The sequence below is a fragment of the Entelurus aequoreus genome, linkage group LG28 (genome assembly GCF_033978785.1).
Source record: "Entelurus aequoreus isolate RoL-2023_Sb linkage group LG28, RoL_Eaeq_v1.1, whole genome shotgun sequence".
NCBI lineage: Eukaryota > Metazoa > Chordata > Actinopteri > Syngnathiformes > Syngnathidae > Entelurus > Entelurus aequoreus.
In genome coordinates, this window is record NC_084758.1 from 15136243 (window position 1) to 15157087 (window position 20845).

At 37.3% G+C, this 20845-nt stretch overlaps 3 protein-coding genes across 7 annotated transcripts in view; 1 reads left to right on the top strand and 2 right to left on the bottom strand.

Annotated features, from left to right (window-relative positions):
• Nucleotides 1-5417, bottom strand: part of LOC133645187 (transcription factor COE1-like) — a 197558-nt gene extending 192141 nt beyond the window's left edge. The window contains exon 1 of one of the 4 annotated variants that reach the window (XM_062040047.1): nucleotides 4981-5417. In XM_062040047.1, the coding sequence (XP_061896031.1) occupies nucleotides 4981-5159 (179 nt within the window). In that variant the 5' untranslated portion in view covers nucleotides 5160-5417. The remainder of the gene's footprint in view (nucleotides 1-4980) is intronic. The other 3 variants (XM_062040049.1, XM_062040048.1, XM_062040050.1) reach the window with 3 other exon arrangements.
• On the top strand, nucleotides 5019-16227 carry LOC133645188 (ubiquitin-conjugating enzyme E2 2-like). The gene is made up of 7 exons (XM_062040051.1): nucleotides 5019-5351; nucleotides 7633-7696; nucleotides 10036-10067; nucleotides 15208-15285; nucleotides 15469-15574; nucleotides 15643-15736; nucleotides 15806-16227. The coding sequence occupies exons 1-7, from the start codon at nucleotides 5328-5330 to the stop codon at nucleotides 15849-15851; spliced, it is 444 nt and encodes a 147-aa protein (XP_061896035.1). The 5' UTR covers nucleotides 5019-5327; the 3' UTR covers nucleotides 15852-16227.
• nfkb1 (nuclear factor of kappa light polypeptide gene enhancer in B-cells 1) overlaps nucleotides 16185-20845 on the bottom strand; it is a 68364-nt gene continuing 63703 nt past the window's right edge. For both annotated transcript variants that reach the window (XM_062040046.1, XM_062040045.1), the window contains exons 18-23: nucleotides 19866-20035; nucleotides 19692-19794; nucleotides 19346-19461; nucleotides 19206-19272; nucleotides 18981-19144; nucleotides 16185-16654 (exon numbers count right to left, since the gene is read on the bottom strand). In XM_062040046.1, the coding sequence (XP_061896030.1) occupies nucleotides 16418-16654; nucleotides 18981-19144; nucleotides 19206-19272; nucleotides 19346-19461; nucleotides 19692-19794; nucleotides 19866-20035 (857 nt within the window). In that variant the 3' untranslated portion in view covers nucleotides 16185-16417. The remainder of the gene's footprint in view (nucleotides 16655-18980; nucleotides 19145-19205; nucleotides 19273-19345; nucleotides 19462-19691; nucleotides 19795-19865; nucleotides 20036-20845) is intronic.

A 20845-nucleotide genomic window follows, 5' to 3' on the forward strand; every position in this document is an offset into this window, starting at 1 on the left:
ACAGCATGCAATGCCAGGCTTCCCACTAACTGACAAAGAAACAGATAACAGATTTGGTGTTCAGTTCAAAGTGTGACATGATTTAAAAATTTGAGAGTTTACTTTTGTATTTTACATGAGTTATTATTTGTACAAACATGGTGCAAAGTAATTCATGATTTGTTAAAAAATGTTAGTGGCTAGCTAGTTAAAATGGGATATTGTGATTTCACAAGACTGTCTTAGAAGTGATCATTTGAAAATGTTCAATTTGAAAAATGTGCACTTAGAGAAAATATAAAAATAAAGTGTTGCATATTGATATTTATCTGTTTCTATATATATTTATTGTGAGAAATCATTAAGATGATCAGTGTTTCCACAAAGATAAATATCATTAATTATTAATAATAACAGAGTTAAAGGTAAATTGAGCAAATTGGCTACTTCTGGCAATTTATTTAAGTGTGTATCTAACTGGTAGCCCTTCGCATTAATCAGTACCCAAGAAGTAGCCCTTGGTTTCAAAAAGGTTGGTGACCCCTGGTTTAATGCATCCAGCGGGGCATCACAACAAAATTAGGCATAATAATGTGTTCATTCCACGACTGTATATATCGGTATCGGTTGATATCGGAATCGGTAATTAAGAGTTGGACAATATCGGAATATCGGCAAAAAAGCCGTTATCGGACATCTCCAGTTTATATATTTATGAAAATTAAATAAAAAAACACAATTATTTTTTATTAATTTATGACCATGATTTATGTTAGGCCACCAGAGAAGGACTTGCTGGCCCTGACGGCACACCACTGGTACATTTCTATATTTAAAAATATATATTTTTAATTAAAAACGTTCATCCAAATGCCGCTAAGTTTCCTTTAAATCAGTGGTCCCCAACCTTTTTTGCACCACGGACCGGTTTAATGTAGGCATTATTTTCAGGGACCGGCTTTCCATTTGTGCCAGATAGACACAGCAAAATTATGTGCATGAAAAATACAACTCACTATAACGCTGAATTAGTGTTTCTTTGCAATGAAATGCAGATGGAAATCAGCCTTTGGCTACAATCTGTCACTTTTATATTGTATATGTTCATTAATGTGCATTGTATCATGTCACAAAGTTATAACAAATGGCGACTTCCTATGAGGAGTTTTATTGGACATCATTGGTGTGTCTAGTGCACAGGTGTCAAACTCAAGGCCCACGGGCCAGATCTGGCCCTCCACCTCATTTTATATGGCCCGCAAAAGCCTGGAAATGTGTCAATAAAATACCTTATATTTTCGTTCTTATTTTCTTACTAAAGGTATTATGTTTTTTTTCTAGTTTGACAGGGAAAACAAAAAGTGTCCAATATTGCAACAAATATTATATTATTTAACTTTGTTGGTCAAAATCCAAAATCTGCTTGACTTATGATTTCGTAAAAGTTATTCCTTAAATTGTACACTATAAAAATGATTTTACTGTAAAATTTAGGGAATTTTTTGCAGCCCATTACTGTAAGTTGAAAAAAATCGACCAATGTTTGTTTTTTTACAGTAAAATTCTGTCGACTGAGCTGTCAGTTTTTTGTTTTTTTTACTGTAACATCAACGGTTGATGATTTTATGGTGCCACATTTTATTATGGTAAAAAACTGGCAGCTGAGTTGCCAAAATAAAATTTAACAATTAAATAATAAAAAAACTATTTTATAGTAAACGTCTGGCAACTTTTTTTCTGTAAAAAACAGTGGTAAAATCCGCAGATTTTTTTTACTCTTTACGTCAGAAATTTTTTAATAAATATTTAAGTTCATAGGCAAATTCATTAATTATTTACTGTTACAAGCGGCCCTCTCATGGCAGCCATGACTGTGGGTGTGGCCCTCAATGAAAACAAGTTTGACACCCCTGGTCTAGTGGGACAGGCCAAAGTTAATTTGGAGAAAATGCAGTCTTTTATCAATTATTTAATGTTTCTCTGCGGCCCGGTAGCAAATGCGTCACGGACCGGTACCGGTCCCCGGACCAGTGGTTGGGGACCACTGCTTTAAATGACTAATTTTCTAGTCCAGATTTGGGTGACACGCATGCGCAGAGTGGTGCAATTGTCGAGGCTAAATTTGCATGGGCTTTAAACGGCTCCCAATCGGGAATCGGATCTCAACGTTCACTTCAAACATACTTGCCAACCCTCCCGAATTTTCCGGGAGACTCCCGAATTTCAGCGCCTCTCCCGAAAATCTCCCGGGACAACCATTCTCCCGAATTTCTCCCGATTTCCAGCCGGACTTAAGGCACGCCCCCTCCAGGTCCGTGCGGACCTGAGTGAGGACAGCCTGTCGTCACGTCAGCTTGGCCAACTAAAAAGTAACCACAGAACAATATTGTTCTGTGGTTACTTTTTGGTTGGCCAACGGTTTACGTTGTATTGCGCACCCTGACGGCAAGCGTGGGAGTCGGTTCTGAAGTATGAAGTAAAGAGACGTAACTTCGTCACCTCGCCTGGTTATTGACTCCAACCCAGAATATTACACTGCCCTATGCTCCTTCAAAGGCTGTGCTACTGGCTGCAAAGCATTGCACTTTCAAATACAACAATGCGTAGAGAGGAGTGTTATGTGTGTATATGTGTAAATAAATGAACACTGAAATTCAAGTATTTATTTTATTTATATGTATATACATATAATAAAAAAAAATAAAAAATAAAAAATATATATATATATATATATATATACATATATATATATATATATATATATATATATATATATATATATATATATATATATATATATATATATATATATATATATATATATATATATATATATATACACACACAGTGTTTCCCACACATTCATTTATTTGTGGCGGCCCGCCACGAAAGAATTAAGGCCGCCACAAATAGATTTTTATTTTTTTTTGTCCTGTCCAGCTTCTCAGGCAAATCATATAGTTGATGTAGATGCCCATATCGGCTGTTCAGATTTACTTTACAAAAGAGAAGTGTAGGATCAAGATTTTTGGAGCTCTTTGTTCAGTGGATCAGATATTTGATGAAGCTCTGTGTCTATCTACCACCACTACTGTTTTCTGTTTATTTGTTACTGACTGTGGCAGGACATCTCTGCCTCTGTTTCACTTTATGTTGCTGGTAAATAATATGGTTGTAGTAGTAGGCTAAAGTTAAATTATTTAGTATGCACTAATTAAAGGGGCAGAGCTTTAAGAGACATTTTAGATTTTATATTTTTATAAGATATATTTTTTGTAAGAACCACAATTAATAAATATATTTCAGTGAATAACTTACTGTTCAAATCTGTATATAAATATGTACATAAAGTGTTGTAATTATATTGTAAAATGGATGGATGGACGTTTAAAACAAAACTGTTTTAATTAATTAGTAAGTATACATTTTTTGAGCCTTTTTAGAGAAAATCATATCATTGTAGTAAATTATGCAAATTATTCGATGATGTCATGGTGACCACGCCCATAGCCACAGGAATCTTGGCAGTTTATGGGAAACACTGAGATATATATATAAATAAATAAATGATATATGGGTTATACTTGTATAGCGCTTTTCTACCTTCAAGGTACTCAAAGCGCTTTGACAGTATTTCCACATTCACCCATTCACACACACATTCACACACTGATGGCGGGAGCTGCCATGCAAGGCGCTAACCAGCAGCCATCAGGAGCAAGGGTGAAGTGTCTTGCCCAAGGACACAACGGACGTGACTAGGATGGTAGAAGGCGGGGATTGAACCCCAGTAACCAGCAACCCTCCGATTGCTGACACAGCCACTCTACCAACTTCGCCACGATATATAGCTAGAATTCACTGAAAGTCAAGTATTTATTTTATATATATATATATATATATATATATAAGATATACTTGAATTTCAGTGAATTCTAGATATAAATATACTCTTGGATGCTTTTAAAAAAGGCTTAAAAACCTCTTCTTTTTTTTTTAGATATATGCATACTAGTTTTAGCTATTTGGCTGTTCTAGTTTTTTTTTTATTTTATTTTTTATTATCTTTTTATTTTATTTATTTTTATACACTGTAGCACTTTGAGGTTGTTTACTCAATGTAAAGGGCTTTTTTACAAATAGAATACTTTATTATTATCCTCCCCCTTTACCCCACCCCCCCGGCCCCGCCCACCTCAAACCCCCCCCCAATCTCCCGAATTTGGAGGTCTCAAGGTTGACATATGACTTCCAAATAGACGTTCAAATTAGGGATGTCCGATAATGGCTTTTTGCCAATATCCAATATTCCGATATTGTCCAACTCTTTAATTACCGATACCGATATCAACCGATACCAATATCAACCGATATTGATATATACAGTTGTGGAATTAACACATTATTATGCTTAATTTGGACAACCAAATTACTGTTAAAGGTCCTTTTTTAAAATATTAATAAAATAAAATAAGATAAATACATTAAAAAAATGTTCTTCAATAAAAAGAAAGTAAAACAATATAAAAACAGTTACATAGAAACTAGTAATTAATGAAAATGAGTAAAATTAACTGTTAAAGGTTAGTACTATTAGTGGACCAGCAGCACGCACAATCATGTGTGCTTACGGACTGTATCCCTTGCAGACAGTATTGATGTTTATTGATATATAATGTAGGAACCAGAATATTAATAACAGAAAGAAACAACACTTTTGTGTGAATGAGTGTGAATGGGGGAGGGAGGTTTTTTGGGTTGGTGCACTAATTGTAAGTATTTCTTGTGTTTTTTATGTTGATTGAATTAAAAAAACAAAAACAAAAAACAACGATACCGATAATAAAAAAACCGATACCGAAAATTTCCGATATTACATTTTAAAGCATCTCTAGTTCAAATGAATCGATTCGTTCATCTCTATTCAGAAAGTGCGGTCAGTGGGATTGTGAACAAAATAATAATAGAGACGTTGTTACAAATGAAAGTTGTGAAGTGTACCTAATGAAGTGGGCGCACTGGCTCCTCCCCCTCATGACGCTGCCTGGGAGGTGTGTTTCTTCACAGCGGTAGGAAACAAGACATCCTGCCGGTCCTTTTGTGTGTTCCCGAGGACATTTTGGCTCCGCTGAGGTGTTCCGGTGTCTCCGTGGGCTGGACACTTTTACACTTGTCGTCATTTCAGCCACCCATGTTGGCCGCTAGTAGCCGCCTAGCTTAGCGTGCTCGGTGCTCCCCTAGCTAGCGGCGTCCTCCATGCTAGCTTGTCGCCTTGTTGGCCTGCCCTTCTCCTCCTCTTCTTCTTCCTCCTCCTCCTCCTCGACAGCGGCTCCTTTGGCGCCATTGCAATGGCTTTGAAGCGGATTTCGAAGGTAACCGCCCCGGCTTGCTTTTTACGAGGAATTCTGCTCACATTTGCTACCCCTTGACGGGGCGCAACCGCCATGCTAACAGCTGGCTACTTGCTAGCTCGTGACGTCATCGTGCTTTGGGATCGTGACGTCACGAAGAGAAGCTGGTGCCGTGTGTCACGTGACCCCCCCAGGGCACATCACCGTTTTGGCGTTGGGGGGCTGGTTATGAATAATTACAAGTTAATAACAAAACTATAAAATGTTAACAAAACTATGAAATGTTAACAACACTATGAAATGTTAACACAAAGACTATAAACGTTAATAAAAAACTGTTAATATAAAAACTAGGAAACATTAATAACAAAAAATATTAAACGTTACCTTAAACTATAAAACGTTAACATAAAAACCTTTTGTGGGACAAGTTTGGGGAGGTTTAGTCAAGGTGGCGGGCTGGTTATGAATAATTACAAGTTAATGACAAAACTATGAAACGTTAACATAAAACTATGAAACATTAACAACATAAGAACTGTAAAACGTTAAAACTATGAAACGTTAAGTTTTTATGTTAACGTTTCATAGTTTTTATGTTAACGTAAAAACTGAAACGTTAACATAAAAAATATATTAACGTTAACATAAGAACATGAAACGTTAAGTTTTTATGTTAACGTTTCATAGTTTTTATGTTAACGTAAAACTGAAACGTTAACATAAAAACTATGAAACGTTAACATAAAAACTATGAAACGTTAACATAAAAAATATATTAACGTTAACATAAAAACTATGAAACGTTAACATAAAAACTATGAAACGTTAACATAAAAAATATATTAACATTACATAAAAACTATGAAACGTTAACATAAAAACTGAAACGTTAAGTTTTTATGTTAACGTTTCATAGTTTTTATGTTAATGTAAGAACTGAAGCGTTAACATAAAAACTATGAAACGTTAACATAAAAACTGAAACGTTAACATAAAAAATATATTAACGTTAACATAAAAACTATGAAACGTTAACATAAGAACTATAAAACGTTAACATAAAAACTATGAAACATTAACATAAAAACTATGAAACGTTAACAACATAAAAACTATAAAACATTAACATATAAACTATGAAACGTTAACAACATAAGAACTATAAAACATTAACATAAAAACTATGAAACGTTAACATAAGAACTATAAAACGTTAACATAAAAACTATAAAACATTAACATATAAACTATGAAACGTTAACAACATAAGAACTATAAAACATTAACATAAAAACTATGAAACGTTAACATAAGAACTATAAAACGTTAACAACATAAGAACCATAAAACGTTAACATAAAAACTATGAAACGTTAACATAAGAACTATAAAACGTTAACATAAAAACTAAAACATTAAGATAAAACTATGAAACGTTAACAACACAAGAACTAAAACGTTAACATAAAACTATGAAACATTAACATAAGAACTATAAAATGTTAACATAAAAACTATGAAACGTTAGTGTAAAAAGTATGAAACGTTAACATAAGAACTATAAAATATTAACATAAAAACTGAAACGTTAACATAAGAACTATAAAACGTTAACATAAGAACCATAAAACGTTAACATAAAAACTATAAAACGTTAACATAAAAACTAAAACATTAAGATGAAACGTTAACACAAGAACTAAAACGTTAACATAAAAACTATGAAACGTTAACATAAGAACTAAAACTATGAAACGTTAACACAAGAACTAAAACGTTAACATAAAAACTATGAAACATTAACATAAGAACTATAAAATGTTAACATAAAAAGTATGAAACGTTAGTGTAAAAACTATGAAACGTTAACATAAAAACTATGAAACGTTAACATAAAAACTATAAAACGTTAACATAAAAACTATGAAACGTTAACATAAAAACTATAAAACGTTAACATAAAAAATATATTAACGTCAACATAAGAAATATATAACGTTAACATAAAAACTATGAAACTTTAACATAAAAAATATAAAACGTTAACATAAAAACTATAAAACGGTAACATAAAAAGTATAAACGTTAACAAAAAACTGTAAAATGTTAATAAATCAGGGTACATCAGCACCGTTTTGGTGTTAGCTTAGCTTTAGCTTCGGGCTCTCCAGTCCTGCTCAACACGCCCATTTTCGATTTTTTTGTAGTTTAGTGATTCCACGTAAATGCAGTTTTATATAAATAGACTTTTATCAGTTTCTTGTACAATGTTTGACACGTTTTTTGACGTTTGTGTCAGGAGCTGACAGACCTGTCCAGAGACCCTCCTGCCCAATGTTCTGCTGGACCCGTGGATGAAGACAGTAAGAAGTTCTCCCTTCTCCTTGTAGACATCACTTCTATTCACTTTCATGCTCCTTGTCTCACTGGCAGGCCACGATAATGTAGACACCACTTCTATTCACTTTCATGCTCCTTGTCTCACTGGCAGGCCACAATAATGTAGACACCACTTCTATTCACTTTCATGCTCCTTGTCTCACTGGCAGGCCACAATAATGTAGACACCACTTCTATTCACTTTCATGCTCCTTGTCTCTTCAGTGTTTCACTGGCAGGCCACAATAATGTAGACATCACTTCTATTCACTTTCATGCTCCTTGTCTCCTCAGTGTTTCACTGGCAGGCCACAATAATGTAGACACCATTTCTATTCACTTTCATGCTCCTTGTCTCACTGGCAGGCCACAATAATGTAGACACCACTTCTATTCACTTTCATGCTCCTTGTCTCCTCAGTGTTTCACTGGCAGGCCACAATAATGTAGACACCACTTCTATTCACTTTCATGCTCCTTGTCTCCTCAGTGTTTCACTGGCAGGCCACAATAATGTAGACACCACTTCTATTCACTTTCATGCTCCTTGTCTCCTCAGTGTTTCACTGGCAGGCCACAATAATGTAGACACCACTTCTATTCACTTTCATGCTCCTTGTCTCCTCAGTGTTTCACTGGCAGGCCACAATAATGTAGACACCATTTCTATTCACTTTCATGCTCCTTGTCTCACTGGCAGGCCACAATAATGTAGACACCACTTCTATTCACTTTCATGCTCCTTGTCTCCTCAGTGTCTCACTGGCAGGCCACGATAATGTAGACACCACTTCTATTCACTTTCATGCTCCTTGTCTCACTGGCAGGCCACAATAATGTAGACACCACTTCTATTCACTTTCATGCTCCTTGTCTCACTGGCAGGCCACAATAATGTAGACACCACTTCTATTCACTTTCATGCTCCTTGTCTCTTCAGTGTTTCACTGGCAGGCCACAATAATGTAGACATCACTTCTATTCACTTTCATGCTCCTTGTCTCCTCAGTGTTTCACTGGCAGGCCACAATAATGTAGACACCATTTCTATTCACTTTCATGCTCCTTGTCTCACTGGCAGGCCACAATAATGTAGACACCACTTCTATTCACTTTCATGCTCCTTGTCTCCTCAGTGTTTCACTGGCAGGCCACAATAATGTAGACACCACTTCTATTCACTTTCATGCTCCTTGTCTCCTCAGTGTTTCACTGGCAGGCCACAATAATGTAGACACCACTTCTATTCACTTTCATGCTCCTTGTCTCCTCAGTGTTTCACTGGCAGGCCACAATAATGTAGACACCACTTCTATTCACTTTCATGCTCCTTGTCTCCTCAGTGTTTCACTGGCAGGCCACAATAATGTAGACACCATTTCTATTCACTTTCATGCTCCTTGTCTCACTGGCAGGCCACAATAATGTAGACACCACTTCTATTCACTTTCATGCTCCTTGTCTCCTCAGTGTTTCACTGGCAGGCCACAATAATGTAGACACCATTTCTATTCACTTTCATGCTCCTTGTCTCACTGGCAGGCCACAATAATGTAGACACCACTTCTATTCACTTTCATGCTCCTTGTGTCCTCAGTGTTTCACTGGCAGGCCACAATAATGTAGACACCATTTCTATTCACTTTCATGCTCCTTGTCTCACTGGCAGGCCACGATAATGTAGACACCACTTCTATTCACTTTCATGCTCCTTGTCTCCTCAGTGTTTCACTGGCAGGCCACAATAATGTAGACACCACTTCTATTCACTTTCATGCTCCTTGTCTCCTCAGTGTTTCACTGGCAGGCCACAATAATGTAGACACCACTTCTATTCACTTTCATGCTCCTTGTCTCCTCAGTGTTTCACTGGCAGGCCACAATAATGTAGACACCACTTCTATTCACTTTCATGCTCCTTGTCTCCTCAGTGTTTCACTGGCAGGCCACAATAATGTAGACACCACTTCTATTCACTTTCATGCTCCTTGTCCCCTCAGTGTTTCACTGGCAGGCCACAATAATGTAGACACCATTTCTATTCACTTTCATGTTCCTTGTCTCACTGGCAGGCCACAATAATGTAGACATCACTTCTATTCACTTTCATGCTCCTTGTCTCCTCAGTGTTTCACTGGCAGGCCACAATAATGTAGACACCATTTCTATTCACTTTCATGCTCCTTGTCTCACTGGCAGGCCACAATAATGTAGACACCACTTCTATTCACTTTCATGCTCCTTGTCTCCTCAGTGTTTCACTGGCAGGCCACAATAATGTAGACACCATTTCTATTCACTTTCATGCTCCTTGTCTCCTCAGTGTTTCACTGGCAGGCCACAATAATGGGACCTGTAAGTATCAAACACATTATTCATGCGCCCGTGTGAAGTCGGGCCCCTTATCATTGCAAGTATTAAAACTGTAATGTATTCTAAAATAAATTTCTTGACTAGTGACATCATCCTGGCCCCTCCCACCACCCGGTCAGAAATCTTCCCAATTGTGCTGCTAAATGTTTTGTCCAGCTTTTATAGTTTTTATGAATAACACGTTCACAACATAAAAATTATAAACCGTTAGTAACAGGGGTGCTGTGGCTCAGATGGTAGAGCATCACTTTACCCGCCTTGCATTCGTCATGTAAACATCCCATCAGTCTTTATCCCAGTGAGAGCAGACATTGTACAGTAAGTGATTGTTTTATCATGTTGATCGTTTGTATATCTTAGCAATATGAAAACAAAAGTCGTGATGCGTCTGTGAAATTAAATGCCTAATATAAGCAAAATACGTAAATATTACATATTAATGCTAACGTTTTAGGCTAGCTTTTCAGCTAATTTTGTATGTTTTACCTACAAATCCTGGTTTTGATACTTGCGTGTCTTATAGTTGCAAATATGCTTTGGTGAATGTGACGTATAATGTAAAGCACTATATAGACTATTTACCCTTTTCATTTGAAAACTAATAATAGTTTGACAAAATATTTTTGCATCGCAACCATTTGGTACAAGGCTGTTGGGCTGCTTAAGAATCATATATAAGGTTATCATAAAAAACTATATAACATTAATAACATAAAAACTGTATTTGGACCAGAAAATGGGACAAGTTTGGGGAGAATTTGATAAGGTCAAAGGGCGGGTTATGAAAATTAAAACAACATAAAAACGATAGACAAAAACACTATTGGGACAAGTTAAGGGTGATTTTTTTTTTTTGAGATGCTGGTTATCAACAATAACATTTTAAAATGAAAACTATAAAACAACATAAAAACAATTAAACGTTAACATAAAAACTATAAAACATTGAACTACAAAACGTAAATAACAAAAAATTATAAAACGTTAACAAAAACTGAAACGTTAAAATGAACTACAAAACGTTGATTTCGAAAAATGTATGAAATGGTAACATAAAAACTATGAAACTTTAACATGAACTATAAAATGTTACCAAAAAATATAAAACGTTTACCTAAAAACTATAAAACGTTAACATAAAAACCTTAGTAGCACAAATGTTTGAGACAAGTTTGGGGAGATTTTGACAAAGTGGTGGGCTGGTTATGAATAATTACAAGTTAATAAAACTATGAAACGTTAACATAAAAAATATAAAACGTTAACATAAGAACTATAAAACAGTAACATAAAAAATATATAACGTTAACATAAAAACTATAAAAGTTAACATAAAAACTATGAAACGTTAACATAAAAACTAAGATAAAAACCTTAGTAGCACAAATGTTTGAGACAAGTTTGGGGAGATTTTGACAAGGTGTAGGGAGCTGGTTATGAATAATTACAAGTTAATGACAAAACTATCAATGTTAATAACAAAAAACTATAACATTTTATTAAAAACTAAGAAACGTTAACACAAAAAATATTAAACGTTACTTTAACAACTAGGAAACGTTAATTACATAACTATAAAACGTTAACATAAAAACTATAAACGTCAATGACAAAAAACTAAAACGTTAATATAAAAAACTAAATATATAAAAACCTTAATAGCAAAAATTAGGACAAGTTTGGGGAGATTTTGACAAGGTGGGGGGCTGGTTATGAATAATCACAAGTTAATAACAAAACTATAAAATGTTAAATCTGTGAAACGTTAACATAAAAACTATAAACATTAATTAAAAAAAACAACTATAAAATGTTAATATAAAAACTAGAAAACATTAATAACAAAAACAATAAAACATTAACATAAAAACTAAACGTCAATGACAAAAAACTATAAAACGTTAATATAAAAAAACAAAATATATAAAAACCTTAGTAGCAAAAATTAGGACAAGTTTGGGGAGATTTTGACAAGGTGGGAGGCTGGTTATGAATAATTACGAGTTAATGACAAAACTATGAACCGTTAAAACTGTGAAACATTAACATAAACACTATAAACGTTAATATAAAAACTAGGAAACGTTAATAACAAAAACTATAAAACGTTAACATAAAAACTGTAGACGTTAACAAAAAAATATAAAATGTTAATATAAAACTAGGAAATGTTAACAGAAAAAATATTAAACATTACCTTAAAAACTATAAAACCTTTACATAAAAACTATAAACGTCAATGATAAAAAACTATAAAATGTTAAAGGCCTACTGAAACCCACTACTACCGACCACGCAGTCTGATAGTTTATATATCAATGATGAAATCTTAACATTATAACACATGCCAATACGGCTGGGTTAACTTATAAAGTGACATTTTAAATTTGCCGCTAAACTTCCGGTTCGAAACGCCTCTGAGGATGACGTATGCGTGTGACGTAGCCCGACGAACACGGGTATGCCTTCCACATTGAAGCCGCTACGAAAAAGCTCTGTTTTCATTTCATAATTCCACAGTATTCTGGACATCTGTGTTCGTGAATCTGTTTCAATCATGTTCATTGCATTATGGAGAAGGAAGCCAAGCAAGCAAAGAAGAAAGTTGTCGGTGCGAAATGGACGTATTTTTCGAACGTAGTCAGCCACAACCGTACACAGCCGGCGCTTCTTTGTTTACATTCCCGAAAGATGCAGTCAAGATGGAAGAACTCGGATAACAGAGACTCTAACCAGGAGGACTTTTGATTTGGATACACAGACGCCTGTAGGGAACTGGGACAACACAGACTCTTACCAGGATTACTTTGATTTGGATGACAAAGACGCAGACGTGCTACTGTGAGTATGCAGCTTTGGCTTTTTTTTGCGTATGTACGTAACTTTTTTAAAATATATAAGCTTTATGAACCTTGGGTTAGGTGAACGGTCTTTTGGGCTGAGTGATTGTGTGTGTTGATCATGTGTTTGAATTGTATTGGCGTGTTCTATGGAGCTAGGAGCTAGCAGAGGAGCTAGGAGCTAGCATAACAAACACGCAGGTGTTATTATGCAGGATTAATTTGTGGCATATTAAATATAAGCCTGGTTGTGTTGTGGCTAATAGAGTATATATATGTCTTGTGTTTATTTACTGTTGTAGTCATTCCCAGCTGAATATCAGGTACCGTGAGTATGCAGCCTTGGCTGCTAAACATTCGATAACTTGACCGTATGTGCGCGTCACGTACGTAACTTTTTAAAAATATATAAGCTTTATGAACCTTGGGTTAGGTAAACGGTCTTTTGGGCTGAGTGATTGTGTGTGTTGATCAGGTGTTTGAATTGTATTGGCGTGTTCTATGGAGCTAGGAGCTAGCAGAGGAGCTAGGAGCTAGCATAACAAACACGCAGGTGTTTTTATGCAGGATTAATTTGTGGCATATTAAATATAAGCCTGGTTGTGTTGTGGCTAATAGAGTATATATATGTCTTGTGTTTATTTACTGTTGTAGTCATTCCCAGCTGAATATCAGGTCACCCCCGGCTCTCACAGCATCTTCCCTATCTGAATAGCTTCAACTCCCCACTAGTCCTTCACTTGCACTTTACTCATCCACAAATCTTTCATCCTCGCTCAAATTAATGGGGAAATTGTCGCTTTCTCGGTCCGAATCTCTCTCACTTCATGCGGCCATCATTGTAAACAATAGGGAACTTTGCGTATATGTTCAACTGACTACGTCACGCTACTTCCGGTAGGTGCAAGCCTTTTTTTTATCAGATACCAAAAGTTGCAATCTTTATCGTCGTTGTTCTATACTAAATCCTTTCAGCAAAAATATGGCAATATCGCGAAATGATCAAGTATGACACATAGAATAGATCTGCTATCCCCGTTTAAATAAAAAAAAATCATTTCAGTAGGCCTTTAATATAAAAACTAGGAAACGTTAACATAAAAACTGTAGACGTTAACAAAAAAATATAAAATGTTAATATAAAACTAGGAAATGTTAACAAAAAACTAGGAAACATTAGTAACATAAAAAATATTAAACATTACCTTAAAAACTATAAAACGTGAAACAATTTTGACAAGGTGGGGATGGTTATGAATAATTACAAGTTAATAACAAAACTATGAAACGTTAACAACATAAGATATATAACATTAAAATGAAAAATACATAACGTTAACATAAAAACTATGAAGCTGTAACATAAAAAATATATAACGTTAACATAAAAACTATGAAACGGTAACATAAAAAATATAACGTTGACACAAAAACTATTAAACGTTAACATAAAAACTATGAAACGTTAACATAAAAACTATGAAACGGTAACAAAAAATATATAACGTTAACATAAAAACTATGAAACGTAACATAAAAAATATATAACGTTAACATAAAAAATATATAACATTAAAATGAAAAATACATAATGTTAACATAAAAACTATGAAACGGTAACATAAAAAATATATAACGTTAACATAAAAACTATGAAACGGTAACATAAAAAATACATAACGTTGACACAAAAACTATTAAACGTTAACATAAAAACTATGAAACGTTCCCCTTAAAAACTATAAAACGTTAATATAAAAACTAGTATATAAAAACCTTAGTAGCACAAATGTTTGAGACAAGTTTGGGGAGATTCTGACAAGGTGGCGGGCTGGTTATGAACAATTACAAGTTAATAACAAAACTATAAAACGATTAAAACAAAAACTACAATAGTTAGACAAAACAATTTTTGCAGCACAAATGTTGGAAAAAGTTTGGGGAGATTTTGACACAGTTAGGGGCCTGGTTCTAAATAACACATTAACATTAACACTATAAAACGTTAACATAAAAACTATGAAATGTTAACATAAAATCTATAATAGATAAAAACTTTTGTAGCACAAATGTTTGAGACAAGTTTGGGGAGATGTTGACAAGGTGGGGAGCTAGTTAAGAATAACATGTTAATTACATGCTAATAACAAAATCTATAAATGACAATTTATTTTTGCAGTGGCAATGTTATTTTAATATTTGCAATGATAACGGTCGCCAACTTCACACCCGTTATTCATCAACATCTATGCTCAGAGAGTGTGTGTGTGTGTGTGTGTCAGCCTGACAGCCCCTACCAGGGAGGGGTTTTCTTCCTCACCATCCACTTCCCTACAGATTACCCCTTCAAACCTCCCAAGGTCAGTAAACACAACACAGATGTCAGCAGACCAAAAATGGTTTGGCAAGCATGAACGTGTGTGTGTGTGTGTGTGTGTGTGTGTGTGTGTGTGTGTGTGTGTGTGTGTGTGTGTGTGTGTGTGTGTGTGTGTGTGTGTGTGTGTGTGTGTGTGTGTGTGTGTGTGTGTGTGTGTGTGCACCAGGTGGCGTTCACAACCAGAATTTACCACCCCAACATCAACAGTAATGGCAGCATCTGCTTGGACATCCTGAGGTCCCAGTGGTCTCCTGCGCTAACCATCTCCAAAGGTAAGAAGCCCTCAGAGTGTGTGACTGCTAACGGCCACTGGGTGGCGCCCTCCGCTTCATGTCCGCAGTCCTCTTGTCTATTTGCTCGCTCTTGTGCGACCCCAACCCTGACGACCCGCTGGTGCCGGAGATCGCTCGCATCTACAAGACGGACCCCGTCAGGTGAGCACACGTGCGGTCTCTCCTCTCCCGTGGCTGAGCATGATGTGTGTGTGTGTGTGTATGTTGCAGGTACAACAAGACCGCTCAGGACTGGACTCAGAAATACGCCATGTGATCCCGCTCGACTCTCACTGGCCAATCACAGCACTTTGTTCACATTTTTTAACCTCAACGTCATCCAGGCGCTGTCACATGGAGGCGGAGCTTCAGAGCGGACAGAAGAGGGATGCATGTTAGAGATCCTGGACGGCCATGTTTACTTGTTAGAGAAGCAGAGGTCTTCCTCGCCACACTCCTCCCCCCCCCCTTTTTTTTTTTTGCACTTGACGATACTTGACAGCAGCCGATTGGTTCACTCGTTGCTTTTTTTCTTTGTTTTTCCTCTGTTGAGTTGATTGCACTCGTTTTTAACTAAATGTTCTAGAAGCTGGAAGATTGTCACCAAACATGACGTATAAAAAAACTTTATTAATAAAAGGTCCAGATAAATAGATCAGAGTCTTTGTGATCCGTGTCAAAACTTCATGGAGTAAAAGGAACAAATAAAATAACATGTGTCCACACAAAACTCAAATGTCCTGCTCTGAAGGAGACATTGAACGTCACAATAGGCTTCAAGTGGCATTAGGAGAGAAGGAGGTTGTATTTGAGGACACTTCCTTTCCACACTCGATGGTCGCCCTACGCTGTGGAAAGCTCCACCCCGCTGTCGCACACGCCGCTGTCCACCCGCGCGTCAAACTTCAGATCCCGCAGCTGGGCGTGCGTGGCGTCGCCTGCGGAGACGACGGCGCCCGTGAGCTTACCTGCCGCCTCGTTGTCGTGTTGACACAGTGCCTCCTCCAGGACGCTCAGTGCTCTACACTGGCCTACTGACCTCAGGGCAGCCGTGAGGTCGTGGACTGTCCCACCAGACACCTGCAGGGGTCAAAGGTGATGTGTGAACATTTACACAAAAGCAAATGTACTTTAATGCAACTTAAAACAAATGTAATGCCCAGTTATTATCTATACATTTGCAAGAAAAAGTATGGGACCCCTTTGGGATTATTTGGATTTCTGCATAATTTGGGCATAAAACGAGTTGTGATCTTCATCTAAATCACAACAACAGACAAACACAGTCTTCTTAAGCTAATACAGCACATAAAATGTGATGTTTTCATGTTTTTTTAACACAACGTGTAAACATTCGTAGGTATGGAGAAAGTAGGAACCCCTAAATCAGGCCTGGGCAATTATTTTGACTCGGAGGGGCCAAATTTAGAGAAAAAAATCTATTTTTAGGAACACCAATACAAAACCTCACAATAATGTCTGATTGAATGCTAAAAACATTATGACAGACCGCCTTAAAAAACAGAATGGAATTTTTAATTTTTTTACTGAATGAGACACCCAGAATGTACATGAAAATAAAGAATGTGGGATTTACAATACTAACTATGAAGGATAAAACACTGAATATAGACAACTAGAGATGTCCGATAATGGCTTTTATTTTTATTTATTTTATTTTATTTTTTAATTAAATCAACATAAAAAACACAATATACACTAACAACCAGTGCACCAACCCAAAAAAACTCCCTCCCCCATTTACACTCATTCACACAAAAGGGGCTGTCTCTTTCCGTTATTAAACTTCTTTTTCCTACAATATATATCAATACAGTCTGCAAGGGATACAGTCCTTGAAGCACACATGATTGTGTGTGCTGCTGGTCCACTAACATCATTAATTACTATTTTTTATATAATTGTTTTTATATTGTTTTAATTTCTTTTTTATTCAAGAAAAAGTTTTTTATTTATTTAACTTATTTTATTTTATTTTTTTTTTAAAAAGGACCCTATCTTCACCAGACCAGGTTGTCAATGAAATCAAATTGTTCAAAAAGGTTCTTAAAACCAGGTCCAGTTCAGATTATGTCCAGGTCGGGCTCAGCAACACACACCTTCACCCATGTACACTGAAAACCAGGGAACACATAATGGCTTTTTTTACCAATATCCCATATTCCGATATTGTCCAACTCTTAATTACCGATACCGATATATACAGTCGTGGAATGAACACATTATTATGCCTAATTTTGTTTTGATTCCCCGCTGGATGCATTAAACAATGTAACAAGGTTTTCCAAAATAAATCAACTGAAGTTATGGAAAAAAAATGCCAACATGGCACTGCCATATTTATTATTGAAGTCACAAAGTGCTTTTTTTTTTAACATGCCTCAAAACAGCAGCTTGGAATTTGGGACATGCGCCAGACATTTTTGTAGGTCTTTAGGATTATTTTTCACTTCATTGAGCATTCTGCGCCGTTCTCTTGCGGTCATCTTTACGGGATGACCACACCTAGGGAGAATAGCAACAGTGCTGAACTTTTCTCCATTTGTAGACAACCTGTCTTACCGTGCACATCAAGTCTTTTAGAGATACTTTTGTAACCCTTTCCAGCGTCATGTAAGTCAACCATTCTTGATCGCAGGTTTTTAGAGAGCGCTTTTGTGCCAGGCAACTAACCGTTCACATCAGGCAATACTTCTTGAGAACTGCCAACTCAAAACTGGTTTAGTTTTTATAGGGCAAGGCAGCTTTAACTAACACTTAATACTTGGTCAACAGCCATACAGGTCACACTGAGGGTGGCCGTATAAACAACTTTAACACTGTTACAAATATGCGCCACACTGTGAACCCACACCAAACAAGAATGACAAACACATTTCGGGAGAACATCCGCACCGTAACACAACATAAACACAACAGAACAAATACCCAGAACCCCTTGCAGCACTAACTCTTCCGGGACGCTACAATATACACCCCCCCCCCCCCACCTCAACCTCCTCATGCTCTCTCAGGGAGAGCATGTCCCAAATTCCAAGCTGCTGTTTTGAGGCATGCTAAAAAAAAATAATGCACTTTGTGACTTCAATAATAAATATGGCAGTGCCATGTTGGCATTTTTTTCCTTAACTTGAGTTGATTTATTTTGGAAAACCTTGTTACATTGTTTAATGCATTCAGCGGGGCATCACAACAAAATTAGGCATAATAATGTGTTCATTCCACGACTGTATATATCTGTATCGGTTGATATCGGAATCGGTAATTAAGAGTTGGACAATATCGGAATATCGGACATCGGCAAAAAAGCCATTATCGGACATCTCTAGTTTCCATGAACTTAAATTTGGTGGAAAAAGGCCTAATAGTCAATAGTCAAGTGTACCTCATAGCTGTCCAGCAGGGTTTGGGAGGGGGAGGGGCTCAGTCTGAAAGCAGCTTTGAGGATCCCAAGACCCAGACTGTCGGCGAGATCTTCCCAGCATCCGTCACTCTCCAGACCTCGACACAGCGTCTGCTTCACGTCGGCACCGAGGCTCGCCAGGTCGCCTACACAAATGTCGTCATGCGTGTTGAGCCTCCGATAAGACGACTGTCGGACTGAACTCACCCTGAGGGGGGACCGCGAGGCCGGGAGATTTGGGACGGTACTCTTTTCCGCTGAGAAGCTCCAGCACCTGCAGTCGGACGGCCGACATGTTTGCACCATGTGACACGGGAGGAGGAGCTTGTGTAGTGTTAGCAGCATACCTGAGCGGAGGCAGCCATGTTGATGGGGCTGCTGCCGGGAACGTATCCCTCATCTTCCTCCTCTTCCTCCTCTCGGAAGAAGAGTGGCTCTAAGTTCTCCTTGTCGGGGTCTGCGCCTGGACAAGTATCAGCATGTTGGATTATGCAAGATGGTGGTCCACAGTGATGCAAGTAGGACCTTAGCTTGATGCTAAGCTAGGCTAACCATTTTGTGTGTGTGAAGGACGGCCAGCCGTAGTCAACCTCAAGAGCAGTGCTGGCTTTCAGGTTGATAGCTCGGTAGCTAGCACGCTCGCCAGGTTCAGAAAAAGCAAGGACTTGAACCAGGCGGGTTACATGTACGCACCTGCAGCCATGAGGAGAGCGGTTAACTTGATGGAGCCTCGCCCTGCGGCGATGTGAAGAGGGGTGGAGCCATTGAAGGTGCAGCAGTCAACCACGGCGTTGCCCTGACAACGGCAAACGTTGCGCAGGTGACGACACACGGCCACATGCGGGCGAGGACACTTTGGGGTTTTACCTCCAGCAGCAGGCAGCCCGCCAGCGACACGTTGTCGTACTCGGTGGCGAGGTGGAGGGCGGTCCTTCCGCTGCTGCGCTCCTGAGCCTCCACGTTAGCTCCGCCCTCCAACAGCTCCCTGAGAGAGGTCAGCTGATTGGCCAGAACCGCCAGGTGGATGGCACACAGACCTAGTGAGCACGGCAACAGAGTGACAGGAGGTTGGTCCAAACACCAACGTGGATGATTATGGCAAAGTAAATCATCACAATCATTTTGACTGATATCGTAATCACCATTAACTACACGATTATTCATTAAGTTGAAAACCTGGGTATTTACTGTACCTCCAAAACTTAACTTTGAATGTAGTTTTAAAAAGAAAAGGGATATAAATTACTAACAAATAAACGATAAGTAGAAAAAAAATCCACTTAATACATTTAAATAACAATAGCAATCCATCCATTTTCTACCGCTTGTCCCTTTCGGGGTCGCTGGAGCCTATCTCAGCTACAATCGGGCGGAAGGCGGTGTACACCCTGGACAAATCGCCACCTCATCGCAGGGCCAACACAGATATACAGACAACATTCACACTCACATTCACACACCAATTTAGTGTTGCCAATCAACCTATATTGTTTTTAATTAGTTTTTTTACCTTTTGAACTTATTTCACCACCATAAGAGTGTGTGTACAATTTTATAAAATGTTTGCTAATTAAATGCAAAAATGCAATTCATCTTTGGACAATTTCTACAGTATTTTAGGTTTAAAGCATAATAATTGTGTAAATGTATCAATAATTGCTTTAAGTACATTATGCTTGTGTTAGGTACTTTTTTGAAACCGGATGTGTCACCCACTATAAAAGTGGGTGACATTGTTATCACCAGGAAAGATGAGCTCACCTACCTAGGTTCCATTCTAGAGGCTAATCTTTCCTGTGATAAAATGGCAACCAAGGTAATCAAAAAGGTCAACCAACAAACGAGAT

Coding starts and splice junctions, on each gene's coding strand:
- LOC133645188 (XM_062040051.1), top strand. CDS start 5,328: ATGGCTTTGAAGCGGATTTCGAAG. Junction 7,697..10,035: donor TGGACCCGTGGATGAAGACA/GTAAGAAGTTCT, acceptor TTGTCTCCTCAG/TGTTTCACTGGCAGGCCACA. Junction 15,286..15,468: donor ACCCCTTCAAACCTCCCAAG/GTCAGTAAACAC, acceptor TGTGTGCACCAG/GTGGCGTTCACAACCAGAAT.